Here is a 17,008-nt window from a genome sequence, read left to right on the forward strand (position 1 = left end):
CCGGCCAGCTATTCTTCTTAATAGCAAATATCTAAGGACAAAGGACATCAAAGAGCTGGGCAAAAAAGCTATGCTGGCCAGGTGCAGTGGCTCATGCCTGTAATCCCAACATTTTGAGAGGCCAAGATGGGAGGAGCACTTGAGGCCAGGAGTTTGAGATCAGCCTGGACAACATGGCGAAACACTGTCTCAACTAAAAATCAAAAAACTTAGCCAGGCATGGTGGTGCACGCCTGTGATCCCAGTTACTCCGGAGGCTGAGGCCAGAGGATCACTTGACCCCTGGGAAGTCGAGGCTGCAGTAAGCTGTGATTGCATTACTACATTCCAGCCAGGGCAACAGAGCGAGACCCTGTCTTGAAAAGAAAAAAGAAAAGAAACGGAAGAAAAGCTATGCAAGTCACTGCAAAAATATTTGAAAGGAACACTGTATAAATGATCACTATAGTCTGGACTAGAATGTAGACTCATTAGAGGAGGGGCTATTTGAAACCATAAAGGATAAATCAGATGGGTTTGCATCTATAGGGAGGGAATGGCAGGGCATTCCAGAAAACAGCATGAACAAAATCACGAAGGAAAACGTATAGCAAGGCAGATGCAAGGGACACTTGAGAATGAAGTCTCAGATCTCCAGCTGGTTTCAGCCTGTCCCCTCGTCCCTCCTCTGATAACCCAGCCATTCCTCTCTAGGCCCTCTCCCAATCTAGTCCAGCAAGTCTTCCCTAGGGCCCTTGAATAAGCCACAATTTCGTGTCACCTGCCTCATGTCCCAGGCTTACAGCTCACAAGGCGAGAAAAAGGCAGTGACATCAACCACAGTGGGAAACCAAGAGGGGATAATTTCAGGGGAAGGAAGTGGCAGCATGTTTTTGGCAAGTGAAGTTTGAGATGACAATGGAATACTTACTTTATTTCATTCTATTTTTTAAAAATGGAAACTGTCTGGGTGCAGTGGCTCACACCTGTAATCCCAGCACTTTGGGAGGCTGAGCAGGTGGATCACCTGAGGTCTGGAGTTTGAGACCACCCTGGCCAACATGGTGAAACCCCATCTTTACTAAAAATACAAAAATTAGCCTGGCATGGTGGCGGGCACCTGTAAACCCAGCTACTCAGGAGGCTGAGGCAGAAGAATTGCTTGAACTCTGGAGGCAGAGGCTGCAGTGAGACGAGATCATGCCATTGCATTCCAGCCTGGGCAACAGAGTGAGGCTCCAAAAAAAAAAAAAAAAAAAAAAAGGAGGAGGAGGGAAGAAAGGAAGAAAAGAAGAGAAGGAAATTGGGCAATTCAGGAAATCACCAGGACAGCCAGAGAACCAAACTGGAGGGAGGTCTCACACTATCACACTAGGAACAATGCCCCACATCATACCTGTGCCCCTGCCTGTCCTGCGGACACAAGACACTGCCATTAGCACCACTCTACTGCCACCCTAGGAACTTGATCCTCTGTCCTTCTGCCAGGGTCTTAACTACCCTCCATCTCCTAATGCCCACCCCAGTCTCTCCTGGAGCAAAGTCTGGCAGGTGCACAGATGGGCAGAGTCCAGCTGACATGCCCATGTTATGCCCAGAAACAATGCTGCAAAAGTGAGTATCTGGAAATTGCAAATGCTACTCTGGGAGGTTGGTCTATCTCCTCCCTAGATTCATAAGACAGGGGATTCCCACACTCCAAGAAGCGGGGTTAGAACCTGAGTGCTGAAAGAATGACAAACATCAACCACAGAGAGTGTTCCAGCCGGGTGTGGTGTATGGGATTACGCCTGTAATCCCCGCACTTTGGGAGGGCGAGGCAGGAGGATCACTTGAGCCCAGGAGTTTGAGACCAGCCTTGGAAACATAGCGAGACCTGGTATCTACAAACAAATTTTTTTTTTTGAGACAAAGTCTCACTCTATTGCTCAGGCTGGAGTACAGTGTCGAGATCTCAGATCACTGCAACCTCTGCCTCCCGGGTTCAAGCAATTCTCCTGCCTCAGCCTCCCAAATAGCTGAGATTACACGTGTGCACCACCACACCCGGCTAATTTTTGTATTTTAGTAGAGATGGGGTTTCACCATGTTGGCCAGGCTGGTCTTGAACTCCTGACCTCAAGTGATCCACCCACCTCAGCCTCCCAAAATGCTGGGATTATAGGTGTGAGCCACCGCACCCAGCCCTACAAACAAATATTTAAAAATAGCTAGGTATGGTGTTGCGTGCCTACAGTCTCAGCTACTTGGAAGGCTGGGGCAGGAGGATCACTTGAGCCCATGAGTTTAAGGCTGCAGTGATCATGATCACACCACTGCACTCCAGCCTGGGCAACAAAGCGAGACCCTGACTCTAAAAAAAATGGAAAAAAAAATGGTGGGGAGGAACATGGATCATAGACTCACAAAGATGAGAGGCTTCAGAAGCCATCTGGCCACCCTCTCAACCACCACAGGAACCACCTCTATAACCACATGAGTAAAGACATAGGGAGGTGTCAGGGTGGTTTATAGGATGACAGTACAAACACCATTCCTAATGATGAAGAAAAATCTCACCTCTTCGACCAGGTGTGGTGGCTCAGGCCTGTAATCCCAGTACTTTGGGAGGCCGAGGTGGGTGGATCACTTGAGGTCAGGAGTTCAAAACCAGCCTGACCAACATGGTGAAACCCCATCTCTACTAAAAATACAAAAATTAGCCAGGTGTGGTGGCGTGCGCCTGTAATCCCAGCTACTGGAGAGGCAGAGGCAGGAGAATTGCTTGTACCCAGGAGGTAGAGGTTGCAATGAGCTGAGATCACGCCATTGCCCTCCAGCCTGGGCCACAAAGCGAGACTCCATCTCAAAAATAGAAGAAGGAGAAGGAGAAGGAGAAGAATAAGAATAAGAATAAGAATAAGAATCTCACCTCTTCCATGTTTCCGTTTATACAAGTGGCACCACTAACCCTCCAGGATTTTTCTCCTTTCCTCTCTACTTAGATGATGATCAACTTCAGATCACCAGTTCCTTTAAGGGATCTCTCTAATTTGTCCCTCCCATTTCATCCTGGAGCCAGGACTCCCAAAACTCTCAGATAATCTTTCAGCTTTCCTGTTGTCCTTTCAAATTCTCCCACATAGGACTATAAGATTCATTTTTTTATTCTGAGACAGGGTCCTGCTCTGTCACCCAGGCTGGAGTGCAGTGGAAAAATCATGACTCAGTGCAGCCTCTACCTCCTGGGCTCAAGCGATCCTCCCATCTCAGCCTCCTAAGTAGCTGGGACCACAGGAACGTGCCACCATGCCTGGCTAATTTTGTTTATTTTTTTCTAGAAACAGGGTCTATGTTGCCCAGGCTGGTCTCAAATCCTGAGCTCAAGCAATCCTGCCACCTCAGCCTCCCAAAGTGCTGGGCTTATGAGCATGAGCCACCATGTGCCTGGCCAAGATTAACTTTCTTAACACTGTTTTCACCAAGTTATTCACTAGTTCACATAGCCATAATGACTCTCAACTGACAACTGCATCAAACCTCAATTCAGCTCCATGCACAAGCTGTATCGGATCCACTAACTCATAGATCCTCCACATTCATCATTCGCTAACAATGAAGAAATCCAAGTCGGGTGTGGTGGCTCATGCCTGTAATCCCAGCACTTTGGGAGGCTGAAGCAGGTGGATCACTTGAGGTCAGGAGTTCGAGACCAGCCTGGCCAATATGGTGAAACCATCTCTACTAAAAATACGATAAAATTAGCCGGGTGTGGTGATGCATGCCTATAGTCCCAGCTACTCAGGAGGCTGAGGCAGGAGAATCACTTGAACCTGGGAGGCAGAGGTTGCAGTGAGCCAAGATCGCACCACTGCACTCCAGCCTGGGAGACAGGGCAAGACTTTAGTTTCAACCACTTGAATTCTATGACTCCCTACAAGCAAAACCCGTATTTCTTTTTCATTTGTAACTTATTTAATTTTTTGAGACAGGTTCTTGCTCTGTCATCCAGGTTGGAGTGCAGTGGTGAGATATCGGCTCACTGCAACCTCCACCTGCCAGACTCAAGCGATCCTCCCACCTCAACCTCCTGGGACCACAGATGTGTGCCACCATGCCCGAGTAATTTTTGTATCTTTTGTAGAGACAGGGTTTTGCCAGGTTGCCCATGCTGGTCTTGAACTCTTGGGCTCCTGCAATCCTCCCACCTCAGCCTCCTGAAGTGCTAGGATTACAGGCGTGAGCCACTGTGCCTGGCTGCAAAACCCACATTTCTAACAATTCTCTCACGAAGCCTATCTTTCCTGCAGTTACGCATATCACATTGAGGCAAGGAATTTTAAAGAGTGTCGGCTTTCCAAGAAGTGTAGGAGTTGATATCTCTAGAGCTTCCAAACTTCTGCAAGCTGCTGCCTGGCCCTCTGCTTTTTCTTTTTCTTTCTTTCTTTCTTTCTTTTTGAGATGGAGTTTTCTGCTCTTGTTGCCCAGGCTGGAGTGCAGTGGCGCAATCTCGGCTCACTGCAACCTCCACCTCCCAGGTTCAAGCAATTCTCCTGCTTTAGCCTCCTGAGTAGCTGGGATTACTGGCAGGTACCACCACACCTGGCTAATTTTGTATTTTTAGTAGAGACGGGTGAGGTTTTCTCCATGTTGAGGCTCGGTCCCTCAAACTCGCACCTCAGGTGATCCGCCCGCCTAGCCCCTCGCCTCCGGGATTACACGTGTGGGAGTCACTGTTGGCCCAGCTTTTTTTTTTTTTTTTTTTTTTTTTTTTGAGGCATAGTCCTTGCTCTGTAGCCCAGTCTCCTTGGAAGTGCAGTGGTTGTGATCTCTGCTAACACCTGCAAAGACAACAATCTGCCCTCCTGGGCTTCCTCAGCCGATTCTCCTGCCTCAGCCCTCCTGGGTAAGCTGGGATTACAGGTGCCCACCAACCAATGCTGGTTAGCTTTTGTAATTTAGTAAAGACGGGGTTTTCACCATGTGGCCAGGCCTAAGTCTCCGAACTCCTGGACTTCCAGGGGTGAATCTCCACTCAGACCCCCAAAGTGGGGATTAGGCATAAGCCACCAAGCCCGGCAGCTAAGGTGGAGGCAGAGGAGAAAGAAACAAAAGCAAAAGAAGAAGAAAAAGTAAAAGAGAAAGAAGACTGGGGTCCAGGCACGGTGGCTTCACATCTGTAATCCCAGAACTTTTGGGAGGGCCAAGGTAAGTGGATCACTTGGAGGTCAAGAGTTCCGCGCGTGGCGTGCCCATCTCTTACATAACAAATATAAAGACTTAGCGGGGTGGTGGGCAGGTATCCTGTAGGTTCCAGCTTACTGTGCGGAGGCGCAGAAACCGGAGCAATGCTTGATCCGGTGGAGGCTGCAGTGAAGCCGAGACTGTGCAAACTGCACTGCCCAGCCTCCGCAACAGGAACGAGACTCCATCTCAACACAGCAACAAAAAAAAAAAGAAAGAGAAGAAGAGAGCTGGGAAGAGGAAATGATAGGTTACCCATTATGATGTGTTTTACAGATACTTTCTATAATTAACTCTAATGCCTCAGAACCACCTTGCAGATTGTACTGTTGGTCCTCTTTTTTTTTTTTTTTTTCTCTTTTTTTTAAACAGAAGACTGGGTTCAGGACTGAGTCAGAAGAATCACTTGAACCTGGGAGGTGGAGGTTCCAGTGAGCCGAGATTGGCGCCACTGCACTCCAGCCTGGCAACAGAGCGAGACCTCCATCTCCAAAAAAATAATACATAAAAATAAATAAAATACAAGTGGAGACAAGGAAGTGAGCGCTTACCAACAACTGCAATCACCGTGGCTACTCAAAAAATAACAGCAATTTAGTTGCCTAACCAATGTCTATCATTAACTTTTCGCATGACAAAATTTACAGATTTTCTCTTATCCTTCTATCCCCCAGCCTCTTGCTTTTATCTACTTGTGGTAGGGAAAGCAGGGGCCTCAGAGAGCCCAGTCCCCTATAAACCATTTTAAGTTCAGCATACATCTTGAATTAACAAGGCACAATTCCTTGCAGTCACAACCCATAGCTGTTTACAGTTGGGGACAGTTTAAAGATACCTGGCAAGGACAGACTCCTCCACTACAGAAAATCCCAGATGCCCAATACCCATAACAATATATGCTTTTAAGATAATTATAGTTCTGGCTGGGGGGGGAGCTAAGCAGGAGGATTGCCTTGAGGCCAGGAGTTTCGAGACAGCCTGGCCAACATAGCGAAAACCCCCCTCTCTACTAAAACTCCAAAATAAAGCTGGACGTGGTAGACATGCCCTATAATCCCAGTGGTGAGACCCCATCTTCTACAACCAAAATATTTTTTTGTAAATTATACTGGATGCACGGTTCCGTGCCTGCAGTAACAGTACTTGGGAGGCTGAAATGGAAGGATGTAAACTGTAAACAGACTACTAGGGAGGCTGAGACACAAGAATGGGGTCTTGAACCCAGGAGGTGGAGGTTTGCAGCGAGCGAGATCACACCACTGCACTCCAGCCTGGCGACGATCAAAGCACTCTGTCTCAAAAAAAAAAAAAAAAAAAAAAAGGAAGAAAGATAATTATAGTTTTGCTTTAATGTACTTACCTACTAGAATGTCAAGGATTGTTAAATCAACAGAACAATAAATTTTGTCATGCCATTGGCCCATCTGCACATTGACTCGGCTTAGTTTAGTCTCTACAAAAACAAGACTCCTATATAAGAAAAACTTGGCGAGGCGCGGTGGCTCACGCCTGTAATCCCAGCACTTTGGGAGGCCGAGGCGGGCGGATCACGAGGTCAGGAGATTGAGACCATCCTGGCTAACAGGGTGAAACCCCGCCTCTACTAAAAATACAAAAAAATTAGCGGGATGTGGTGGCGGGCACCTGTAGTCCCAGCTACTCGGGAGGCTGAGGCAGGAGAATGGCTAAACCAGGGAGGAGGAGCTTGCAGTGAGCCGAGATCGCGCCACTGCACTCCAGCCTGGGCGACAGAGCAAGACTCTGTCTCAAAAAAAAAAGAAAAACTTAAAGGTCAGGGGCGGTGGCTCATGTCCGTAATCCCAACACTTTGGGAGGCCGAGGAGGTTGGAGAGCCTGAGCCCAGGAGTTCCAGACAGGTTGGGTAGCATGACAAAACCCTGTCTCTACAAAACATACAAAAATTAGCTGGGTGTGGGGAGGGGGGGCGGGCACGCCTGTAGTCCTAGCTACTTGGGAGACTGAGGTGGGAGGATCGCTTGAGCCCAGGAGGTGGAGGCTGCAGTGAACTATAATCATGCTACTACACTCCAGACTGGGCAACAGAGTAAGACCCTGTCTCAAAAAAAGAAAAAAAGAAAAAGAAAGAAAGAAAAGAAAAAATTAAGACAGTGTGTTCCTCTGTTTGCTTTCTGAGGACGCCCTACTCCGTAAGGGGACACCTTTCAATAAACTCTCTCTTCTCATAGCACTCTGCAGCTTGCTTTCAATTTCTTCTGCATGAGATCCAAGAATCCTCTCTTGGGGTCTGGATCAGGACCTCTTTTTCCAGTAACACGTAGACACACACACACATTCAGTTTAAAAGCCCATATTACAACGTACATCCACCTCATCTTCACACTGAGATTTGGGTTACATCTGTCCCTTTTTGAGTTTTGACCCAAGTTAACCTTTTAAGACACTCTTTATTTCTTCCCCTTTTGCCTCAATTCACGTTCCTCCTCCTTCTCCTTACATGCCTTTTATAGCAGCCTCTCTTTTTCTCTTTTATTCATTTTCTACACATTTCTCTTACTTTAAGATCAGAAGTCAGGCGCGGTGGCTCACGCCTGTAATCCCAGCACTATGGGAAACCCAGGCAGGAGGGTCTCTTGAACCCAGGAGTTCGAGACCAGCTTGGGCAACATAGTAAGACCCCGTCTCTACAAAAAAAAATTTAAAATTAGCTGGGCATGATGGTGTGCGTCTGTAGTCCCAGCTACTCAGGAGGCTGAGGCGGGAGGCTCGCTTGAGGCCAGGAGTTCAAGGCCGCAGAGAATCATGATCTCACCACTGCACTCCAGCCTGGGTGACGCGACCAGACCCTGTCTCTAAAAAGAAAAAAAATAAATAGAGGGGTGTATCTATCACGCTCTCGATAGATATTTAGCTTGAGTTCTATACTTTTTTCATGACCCTTTGTCTTCCTGTTTTCCAGGTCATTACTCCTCCCCTACACTTAATTCCCACCCTGCTCCCTCTTCACAGCCCACGCCCCTTCCAGGAGTCCTGCCTGCTGCCTCGAACTCCAATGATCGTCCCATTCACCTCTCACCCCTTTTCCCGCCTTTTTGCCCCACAAGGCTTCAAAGCGCGAGGACTTCATTGTTCTCCTCCCCCATCCTCCAACCAGCCCACAGGACAGCCGAGTTACCATGACGACCGGGCTCCTAGAAGCTGCAGTCAAGGACTTGGTTGCCATGGTTTCCGCTTCTCCGCCTCCAGCCCCGCCCGCGCTCCCCGCGGCGTCGGAGCCTGCGCAGTGTGTGGCGCGCCGGGAGTCAGAGCCTGGGCGGGATGGGGCGGGGCTTCGGCCGAGAGGGAGGGAAGCCGGAGAAAGGATAAGAAAGGGAGTGGGACTGGCGCCTACGGTGGCCGAAGTGGGACGCGCCGAGCCGGAGGCTGCAGGATGGTAGGCTGTGCGAAGAGGGAGGGGAGGGGGAAGCGAGGGGCGTGGGCTGCACCTGCGGGGTCCTCGGGGCCGCCCTCGGGGTGAGCCGCTCTGTCTTCCCTCTGGTCCTCAGAGGCCTCCCTTGCCTCGGCTGGTGGGCGAGCCGGGCTCGGGAGGAAGAGTGGGAGGTGGCATTCGGGAGAGGGGCGGGGAGGGGGTGCATTTGCAGGGCGAGGGGGGGCTGACGAAGGGGCGGCGGGGCCGTCCCGAGCTGGGAGGGGCGCTCGGGTCTTGGCTCCCGGGGGTCCCTCGATCCCCGCCGCAGGGAAGCAGCCTAAAGCAGAGGGTTGCGGGGGTCTCTTTGCGGAGGGAGGGAGTGGGGGTCACCGGTCACCGAGAACCCCTTCCCGGGCGGCACAGGCGAGAGCGGGGACCCGGGTGGGGAGAGGGGTGTAGGAGGGGAGTTTCCGGGTCGGAAAAGGGAGCGCCCTATTGGGTTCGTGGCGGTGCTTGCCTAGAGGTTGGGCCCACGTAAGGAAGCGAGGTGGACTCGTGGTTTTGCTCCGGGGGACCCAGGCTTTGGGATCCCGGGCTCCAGGGCTCTCTGCCCCTAATCCCACTCTCTTTCCGGAACCCAGGCCTTCCATCTTCCTGCTCGCTCCCCACCCCCCTATCTGAGCGGCGCACGAGGCTCCCTGGCGCCCCTCTTTTCCCCTCCACCAAAAAAATCAGTTCTCCTGAATTCTGATTTTTCACCTACTAAGCTATACAGTGCCAACCCTGGGCATGTCCATGAATAGGAGAGCTGCTGGGGGAAGGAGAAGACTCCAGGATGTGGCCCAGACCCCCTGGAACTGGGAAGCTGGGGTGCACTGGGCAGTGAGGGTTCTTTCTGTCTTCCATCCCACTTGACCCAGCTTGCTGTCTGTTCTGCAGACATTCTTTAGGGGAACCCCCTGGGTGGCGGGGCCCTGAGGGAGATTGGTCACCTGGTGTCTGGGGAGGAGTGGGCGCTTAGCAGGAGGCACCCTAAAAGGGAGAAAAGTTAAAGACAAATGTCAAAGACATCTGGGTGCCTGCAGAGAGGAAGGTGGGATTTGGGCATCTCCATACCCTGTGTGGTGTTGGAAATACATACTGCAAAGGAGAATACCCCTGGGCTTAGGCCTGGCACTGGAGAGTGGTGTGTTTGGGAGATCATTAAGATCTTATGGCTATGATGGGGTGGAAAATTGAGGTAGCTTCTCCAGGGACAAAATACCAGATTTCAGCATGGTGGTGGGTAGAGAGAGGGTGGAAGAGAACAGGCATTTATTTGGCATTGGTTACTGGTTTCTTGTCACTGTGCTAGGCATTCTACTTACCTTTAGAAAGCAGAACCAGTAAGCAAGAAGTCAGAGAATCATGGTAATAATAATAATAACTAACAGCTGGGCGCAGTGGCTCACACCTGTAATGCCAGCACTTTGGGAGGCCGAGGTGGACGGATCACCTGAGGTCAGGAGTTTGAGACCAGGGCCTGGCCAACATGGTGAAACCCTGCCTCTACTAAAAATACAAAAATTAGCCGGGTGTGGTGGCACATGACTGTAATCCCAGCTACTCAGGAGGCTGAGGCAGGAGAATCGCTGGAACTCAGAAGGTGGAGATTGCACTGAGCAGTGATTGCGCCACTGCACTCCAGCCTGGGTGACAGAGATGACAGAGAGAGACTCTTTCTCAAAAATATTAATAGTAATAGCTAACATGTTATACTGCCTGCCTGTGCTAGGGACTTACATATATCAACTCATTTAGTCTCAACAACTGTGCAAGGCAAGTACGATGTCCATTTTACAGATAAGGAAACTGAGGCCCAGAGACTTACAGTAGTAATTGGCCCAAGGCCCTGTGTAACTAGTAGAGCCAGGATTTGAACCCAAATGATGGACTCAGAAGCTCTACTTCCCCCTGCTGGTGGAAACTACCCAGTGTTGAGAGCAAGGGGCTGGATGTTGGAAGAAAGTAGAGAAGAATTAGTCAGAATGAGTTTGGGGAATGTGTGTTTACCCTTGGTTCTGCCCTCCCATCCCCCGCAGATGCGGTTCATGCTGCTATTCAGCCGGCAGGGAAAACTGCGGCTGCAAAAATGGTACCTGGCCACTTCGGACAAGGAACGGAAGAAGATGGTGCGGGAGCTTATGCAGGTTGTCCTGGCTCGCAAGCCCAAGATGTGCAGCTTCTTGGAGTGGAGGGACCTCAAAGTTGTCTATAAGAGGTGACTCCCCATCTACTTTCAGATCTGCCTAGATTCGAGTTGGGCAGTGGGTTAAAATGGCTGAGAAATGGTGGTCCCTTAGGTCAGGGAGACCTGGGAGCTGAGGACCTCTGGAGGACAGTGATGAATGTCAGCTTCCTTTTTTTCCCCCCCAAACTCTTCTTAAAGAAGTTTTTGTTTACCACTTGGTTTTGCTCATGCGCAACACCTGCCTCACTCACGTGTCCCTTTGGGCCCTATCTTGCCCCACCATACATGTCCCTTGCAGTCAAAGTCCTGCCCTACTTTTCCTAACACACACGCGCACACACCCTTTCCAGTTCCTTCTCCTCTGAGCAGGTAAATTACTTGGCTCAGGTTTTTGCTGAGTCAGACTTAGGAGGTCAGAGGGCAGGAAGGGAAAAGCGTTCATTCTTTGCATGTTTTTAGGACAGCACAAAGAGGCAAGTGAGTTACTCTTTACATGCCCTGGGGCCACTCCACCTGTGGCCAGCCAGGGCACAGACCACCCCCAGGCTGGTGGGAGGTTTGAGCCCAGAATGCCTGGGTCCTGAAGCAAGCTTGTAGCATGTCTCATGCATTCCTCTCCGCAGATATGCCAGCCTCTACTTCTGCTGCGCCATCGAGGGCCAAGACAATGAGCTCATCACACTGGAGCTGATCCACCGATACGTGGAGCTCTTAGACAAATACTTTGGCAGTGTAAGTCTCCTCTGCCCACCAGTTTCCATTCCCAGCAATCCCCTTTGGTAATCTACCAAACTTTGAGGCCCCTCCAGTCTCTGCTCTGGAAGTCTCAGGGGAGAGGTGAAGTTGGAGCAGTAAGAACAGTAATTAATTTCCCTTTTTAAGCTTTAAGCCTATTAACCATGTCCTATAATCGTCCCTGAGTGGGGAGAGTGGGGGCAGGATCAGGCAGTTAATCTCCACTTAGAGCTTAGCTTGGACTTTTCACACAGAGACCAAGTTCAGATTTTTTGTTTAGTTTAAATTTTTATTTTTTTTAGAAACAGAGCCTCACCTGTCACCTGGAGGAATGCCTCCTATGGCTGGAGTGCAGTGGCACAATCATAGCTCACTGCAGCCTTAACCTCTGGGCTCAAGCCATCCTTCTGCCCCAGTACCCTGAGGAGCTGGGACTGCAAGTGCACACCACTACGCCCAGCTAATTTTTGTATTTTTTTTTTTTTTTTTTTTAGATATGGGGTCTCGCCATGTTGCCCAGGCTCGTCTCTGGGGCTCAAGTGATCCTCCCACCTCAGCCTCCCGAAGTCTGGGATTACAGGCGTGAGCCACTGTACCTGGCCCCATATTCAGATTTTTATCACCGGTTCCTTATCTTGGATTTGCATTGGAATTTTCTGGAGAATTTTTTTGAATAGCAGTGTCCAGGTTCTACTATCAGAGATTCTGAATTAAACTTATCTGAGGGACAGCTCAGATCTTAGATGGGGCGTAGTAATAACTCCATAATTTGTGTCCGACTTAACAATTTATAAAGTGCTTTTGGGTCCTCTTGTTTGCTCCTTATCCCATCCTAGCAGTAGGTGTTGGTATCTCCATTTTTGAGGCCAGAAAACTGAGACTTAGATGTTTAAGGACATGTTTAGCTAGATGGTTAGTGGCAGAGCCCTGCTTGGAACTCAAGTCTTCCACCCCATGGTCCAGAATTCTCTCCTTCCCTGCCCCATGGTGTCGAGGAAGCGGGGCTACCGCAACCTTTGGTGGGAACAACATCACAGATTTTGTGGGGAAGGCAAGGGGAACCACAGGCAAGGGTAGATAAAGCAACTAATGTTTCATGATCAGGAGGAAAGAGGCAAGAGGAAGAGGGAAAAAACTGATCCAAGGCAAGGTGCAGTGGCTCATGCCTGTGATCCCAGCACTTTGGGAAGCCGAGGCAGGTGGGTCACTTGAGGCCAGAAGTTTGAGACCAGCCTGGCCAACATGGCAAGACATTGTCTTTACAAAATATTTTAAAAATTAGCTGGGCATGATAGCGTGAACCTGTAGTCCCAGCTACTCAGGAAGCTGAGGCAGGAGGATCACTTGAGCCGAGGAGTTCGAGGCTGCAGTGAGCTATGATCATGCCACTGCACTCCAGCCTGGAAAACAGAGCAAGAGACCCTGTCTCTAACAAAATAACGAAACAAAACAAAAAAAGTGAAAAAGCTGAACCAACTACTAAGGCTTGGGGGTTGAGGGCAGAACCCAAGGTGGGAGGCATGGTCTAGAAAAGGAAGTGGCTCCAGTTGCCCCTCCATGCTCAACTCAGCCTCTCCTCGCCCTCCCAGGTGTGCGAGCTGGACATCATCTTCAACTTTGAGAAGGCCTACTTCATCCTGGATGAGTTTTTGATGGGGGGGGATGTCCAGGACACCTCCAAGAAGAGTGTGCTGAAAGCCATCGAGCAGGCTGACCTACTGCAGGAGGTACGGGCCAGGGACAGTGAGGAGAAGGAGGAATCTCACAGTGGTGGACAGGGCCTTCCCTCCCCTGGACGCCCTGCCTGCCCTGCCCATCATCGCCAAGGGCCCCCCCTCCCTGTGGTATCTGACCCCCACTACGCCCAGCTCTCCAGCTTACCCTCAAGCCCTGACCCCATGGGGTGGGAGGTAGGTAGGGTGGCAGATAGCCCACCGGTGCACCCCTCATTCCAAGCTCTGTCCTTCCCCCAAGCCCCCAGATGTCTCATGGCCACCCAGTCTCCTTTGTCCAATTCTCTGAGCAAGGCTTAACGCCAAGGGGTTAAGGGTTTGCTTTGGAGTTAAGGGTTGCTTGGAGAATTGAAGAAGGGGAACCTGGTAGGTCATTCTTTTCTTCCCTGGTTTCTTCTCCCAGCCCTCTTTTTTTTTTTCAACAAACACATACTCCAAAGCCTCTGCGTCTCAGGAGGAAAAGGCTATGGGGATTTGGGGGCTGGGGCAGAGGGCACCTGGATGTTGGTTCTCCCTGCTCCCCGGCGCCCCTGCTCTCACCCCATTACTGCCTGCCCCCTCTCTGCTGTGCCATCACCGAGCCCTGGTGCAGGGAGATGAGTCACCGGAATCTGCAGTGATGAGCGAGCCCGGCCAAAGCTGGCTCTGAGGAGGGGGAGAGATGGGGGGCGAGGGGGGGGGGGCTCATCTCTGCAGTGGGAGAGAGGGCAGAGCTGAACTTGCCACCTCACTGGTTGAGCTTCACCTTCCCACACACTCGCATATATGCACCCTGGCACACACACATATGGCCTGGCACACACACCCACCGTGTCACCAGTGTTGCACTCAGACCCTAATGACGCATCTCCCTGCAGCCTGGTTCACCTTCCCTCAGGGACCTGGCACTCATCTCCCACTGCCTCACCTGACTCTGAAAAACAGGACCCAGCCATCTGTACCCCCCAGGGCCCCAGAAAGATCCCCCACCTCCTTGTCCCGGTTTCACTCCCTTTACTCCCAGGTGTCAAGGCGGGGCCCCTGCTCACCAAGCTCCCAGCTTTGGGCTCTCTGGGTGGTGACGGACTCAACCTGGACCCCACCTGCCACCGTTGGCTGGCTCTGGGGCTGGCCCTGGGAGGCTGGTGGGCGCCCCCTGAAGGGCTCGCTGGTCCAGCCTGGAGCTCACATAGGCTTCTCTCCCCCTCCCCCGTGTCTGTGCCTCCCCCGTCTGACTCTTCCTCGTGACTGCTGTCTTGCCCACCCTGTCGGCCTCTCCTGGTGTCTCTGCGTCACCCTCTGTCTGTCTCTGCCTTAGGAGGATGAGTCGCCGCGGAGTGTGCTGGAGGAGATGGGTCTGGCATAGCCCCCGCTGGGCTGGGGCATGGCGATGGGGTCCTGGCAGCATGGCGGGAACGGCTGCTTCTCCTCTGCCGGGGGCCCTATTCTTGGTGGGACTCGGCTGCCCCTCCTCTGCTGCCTCACCTTCTTTCAGAGTGAGCTGTGGGCTCAGGCCCTTCAAACATTCCCTCCCTCCACCCCCTACCTCCACTTTCCCCTTTACCCACCGAAGGTTTTAGGAGCTAGGAGGCAGGAAAATGTGACCCAGATGGGGGTGCTATTTGGCTTTTATTCCCTGCCTTTGCAGAACTGATATCACCCCAGACGTCCTCCCCTCCCTAATAACTGTAAATATATAAATATGTCAGGTTAAAGGGAAAAGGTTTTCAGGGCACTTCTCTTCCTCTCTGCCCCATAACCTACCTCCACCCTCCCCCTAGCCAGCCAGGGCGGCTTCTCTGCCTGGGAGGGGAGCCTGGCCCCCCTCTTTCTCCTTGGCTGCAGTGGGGCCTCTATCCAGTGCCAGGGAGGAACAACATAGTTAATTTTTTTCTAACCTTGCCACTTTGAGGGAAGGAATGGTTGGGGGAAGGGCGAGCTTTATGGGACCCTGGTCCTGGCCCTGTCCCTCTTTCACTCCAGTTCTGGGTGAGGCAGGAGCTGGGAGGGGCGGGGAGGGGGAAGTGTCTGCCTTTATTTCCTTTCTTCTGAAATAAAAGGAAAAGCATTTCTGGACTTTGCTGGCCTCGGGCTCTATGAAGGAAGGCAGGGCTGCTGGCATCATCGGGAGGCCAAGGGGATCCTGCCAGCCTTGGGAAGAAAGGGAGAGCACGCAGTTAAATGAGAATTTCAGATACACAAATCATTTTGGGGATAAATGTGTCCCAGCAATGTTTGGGACACACTTAACTCTAAAACTTCATCCGTTGTCTATATGGAATTTCAAATTTCCATTTCCTGTGTTTTATCTGGCCACCCTACCTTAAACGGATTTTTATGCCCAATGAGTCTCCAAATAGGCTGCCCCCAACTCCCTGAGCTGCCTTTACGGAAGGAGGAACAACTCTTCAGGATGCGGGTCTGTTAAGGGCGATATCATTTGCCCAGTTTAGTTTTATTTGAATCAGTTCACAAGTACCTGTGATTAGAAAAGGCTTAAGATGGGAGGCCAAGGTGGGCAGGTCGCTTGAACCCAGGAGTTCCAGACCAGCTGAGCAACATGGCAAAACCCCACCCCTACAAAAAAATGCAAAAATTAGCTGGGCATGATGGTGCACACCTGTAGTCTCAGCTACTCAGGAGGCTGAGGTAGGAGGATTACCTGAGCCCAGGAAGTCGAGGTTGCAGTGAGCTGTGATTGCACCACTGCACTCCAGCCTGGGTGACAGAGTGAGCCCTGTCTCAAAAAAAAAAAAAGTTAAGAAGTGGCTTTAGCCAGGGTGTCTCTGTGGCTGCCACCCCCTCCTCCCCGCATTTCTTGCAAAGTACCTAGGACCAGGCATTTAGGGAGCAGTGGAAGGAGGTGGGTGGGTGAAAACAGGAAACTCTGGCATTACTCGTGTGGCCCCAGGATCTTGGGAAGAAGGAGCCGAGTGGCGCCCAGAGCTGTGACACCTTGTGCGGGTCGCCTTTTTCTTTTGAATCAGAGGTGGCTGGACTCATCGCAGACAATTGGCTCTTTTATTGCATTCCGCTGGGCCTCTCTCTGTCAAGCCCTGGGGAAAGATGACTTTCCCACCATCCCCCAAGCTGGAAGTGGAATTTCGGGTTTTTTAATGGGTGCAAGCCATATCCTCCTCTAAAAACAGTTTCAGACTTTCCCCTCTTACCCCTCGCCTTAGTTTGGGGGCAGGAAGCAGGAGGACATGGGGACTGTGGCTGGCGCTTCCCTCACCGCCCCTTGGGAAGGACCACACAGGCCCAAGGGGACGGGTGAATAACCGAGAACAAAGTCCTAATAAAATAGTCACTTTTATTTCTTAGCAAAACTATTTCCTCCGTGAGGGGTATTTACAACAGAGAAAGGAAAGAAGGGGTCAATTCACAGCGACTTGGAGAGGTTGGAGGGGCTCGTGGGAGGCCCGAAGGGCTGGAGACAGACACACTTCACACGATTAACTGGAACTGCTTTTTCCGGTTTCGGACGGGGACGTCCCCAGAGGGACTTGATGGGGCCGGGGCCCCGCGTGGGGAGGGAACTCGCACAAACCACTCGCCCTCCTGGGCTGGCCCCGGGTCACCCGCGGGTGAGCTCTGGGAGTTCGGGCTCTGGACCCGGGAAGTGGGTCTGGCAGGTCCCGGCGCAGCCCGGGGACGGGGGCGGGGCCGAGGGGCGGGGCCGGGTCGCATGCAAACACCGAGGGGAGCGGGTGACACGGAGGGGGGCGGCGCGCGCGCGCG

The 17,008-nt window shown here is 51.5% G+C and overlaps 1 protein-coding gene across 1 annotated transcript; it reads left to right on the forward strand.

The window, feature by feature from the left end:
• Nucleotides 1-8,501: 8,501 nt before the first annotated feature.
• On the forward strand, nucleotides 8,502-15,343 carry AP1S1 (adaptor related protein complex 1 subunit sigma 1). The gene is made up of 5 exons (XM_017857675.1): nucleotides 8,502-8,614; nucleotides 10,672-10,850; nucleotides 11,444-11,552; nucleotides 13,145-13,282; nucleotides 14,586-15,343. Exons 1-5 carry the CDS (start codon nucleotides 8,612-8,614, stop codon nucleotides 14,631-14,633), a joined length of 477 nt encoding a protein of 158 aa, XP_017713164.1. The 5' UTR covers nucleotides 8,502-8,611; the 3' UTR covers nucleotides 14,634-15,343.
• The last annotated feature ends 1,665 nt before the right edge of the window (nucleotides 15,344-17,008 follow it).

Source organism: Rhinopithecus bieti, unplaced genomic scaffold (assembly GCF_001698545.2).
Source record: "Rhinopithecus bieti isolate Rb0 unplaced genomic scaffold, ASM169854v2 scaffold_42772, whole genome shotgun sequence".
Lineage (NCBI taxonomy): Eukaryota > Metazoa > Chordata > Mammalia > Primates > Cercopithecidae > Rhinopithecus > Rhinopithecus bieti.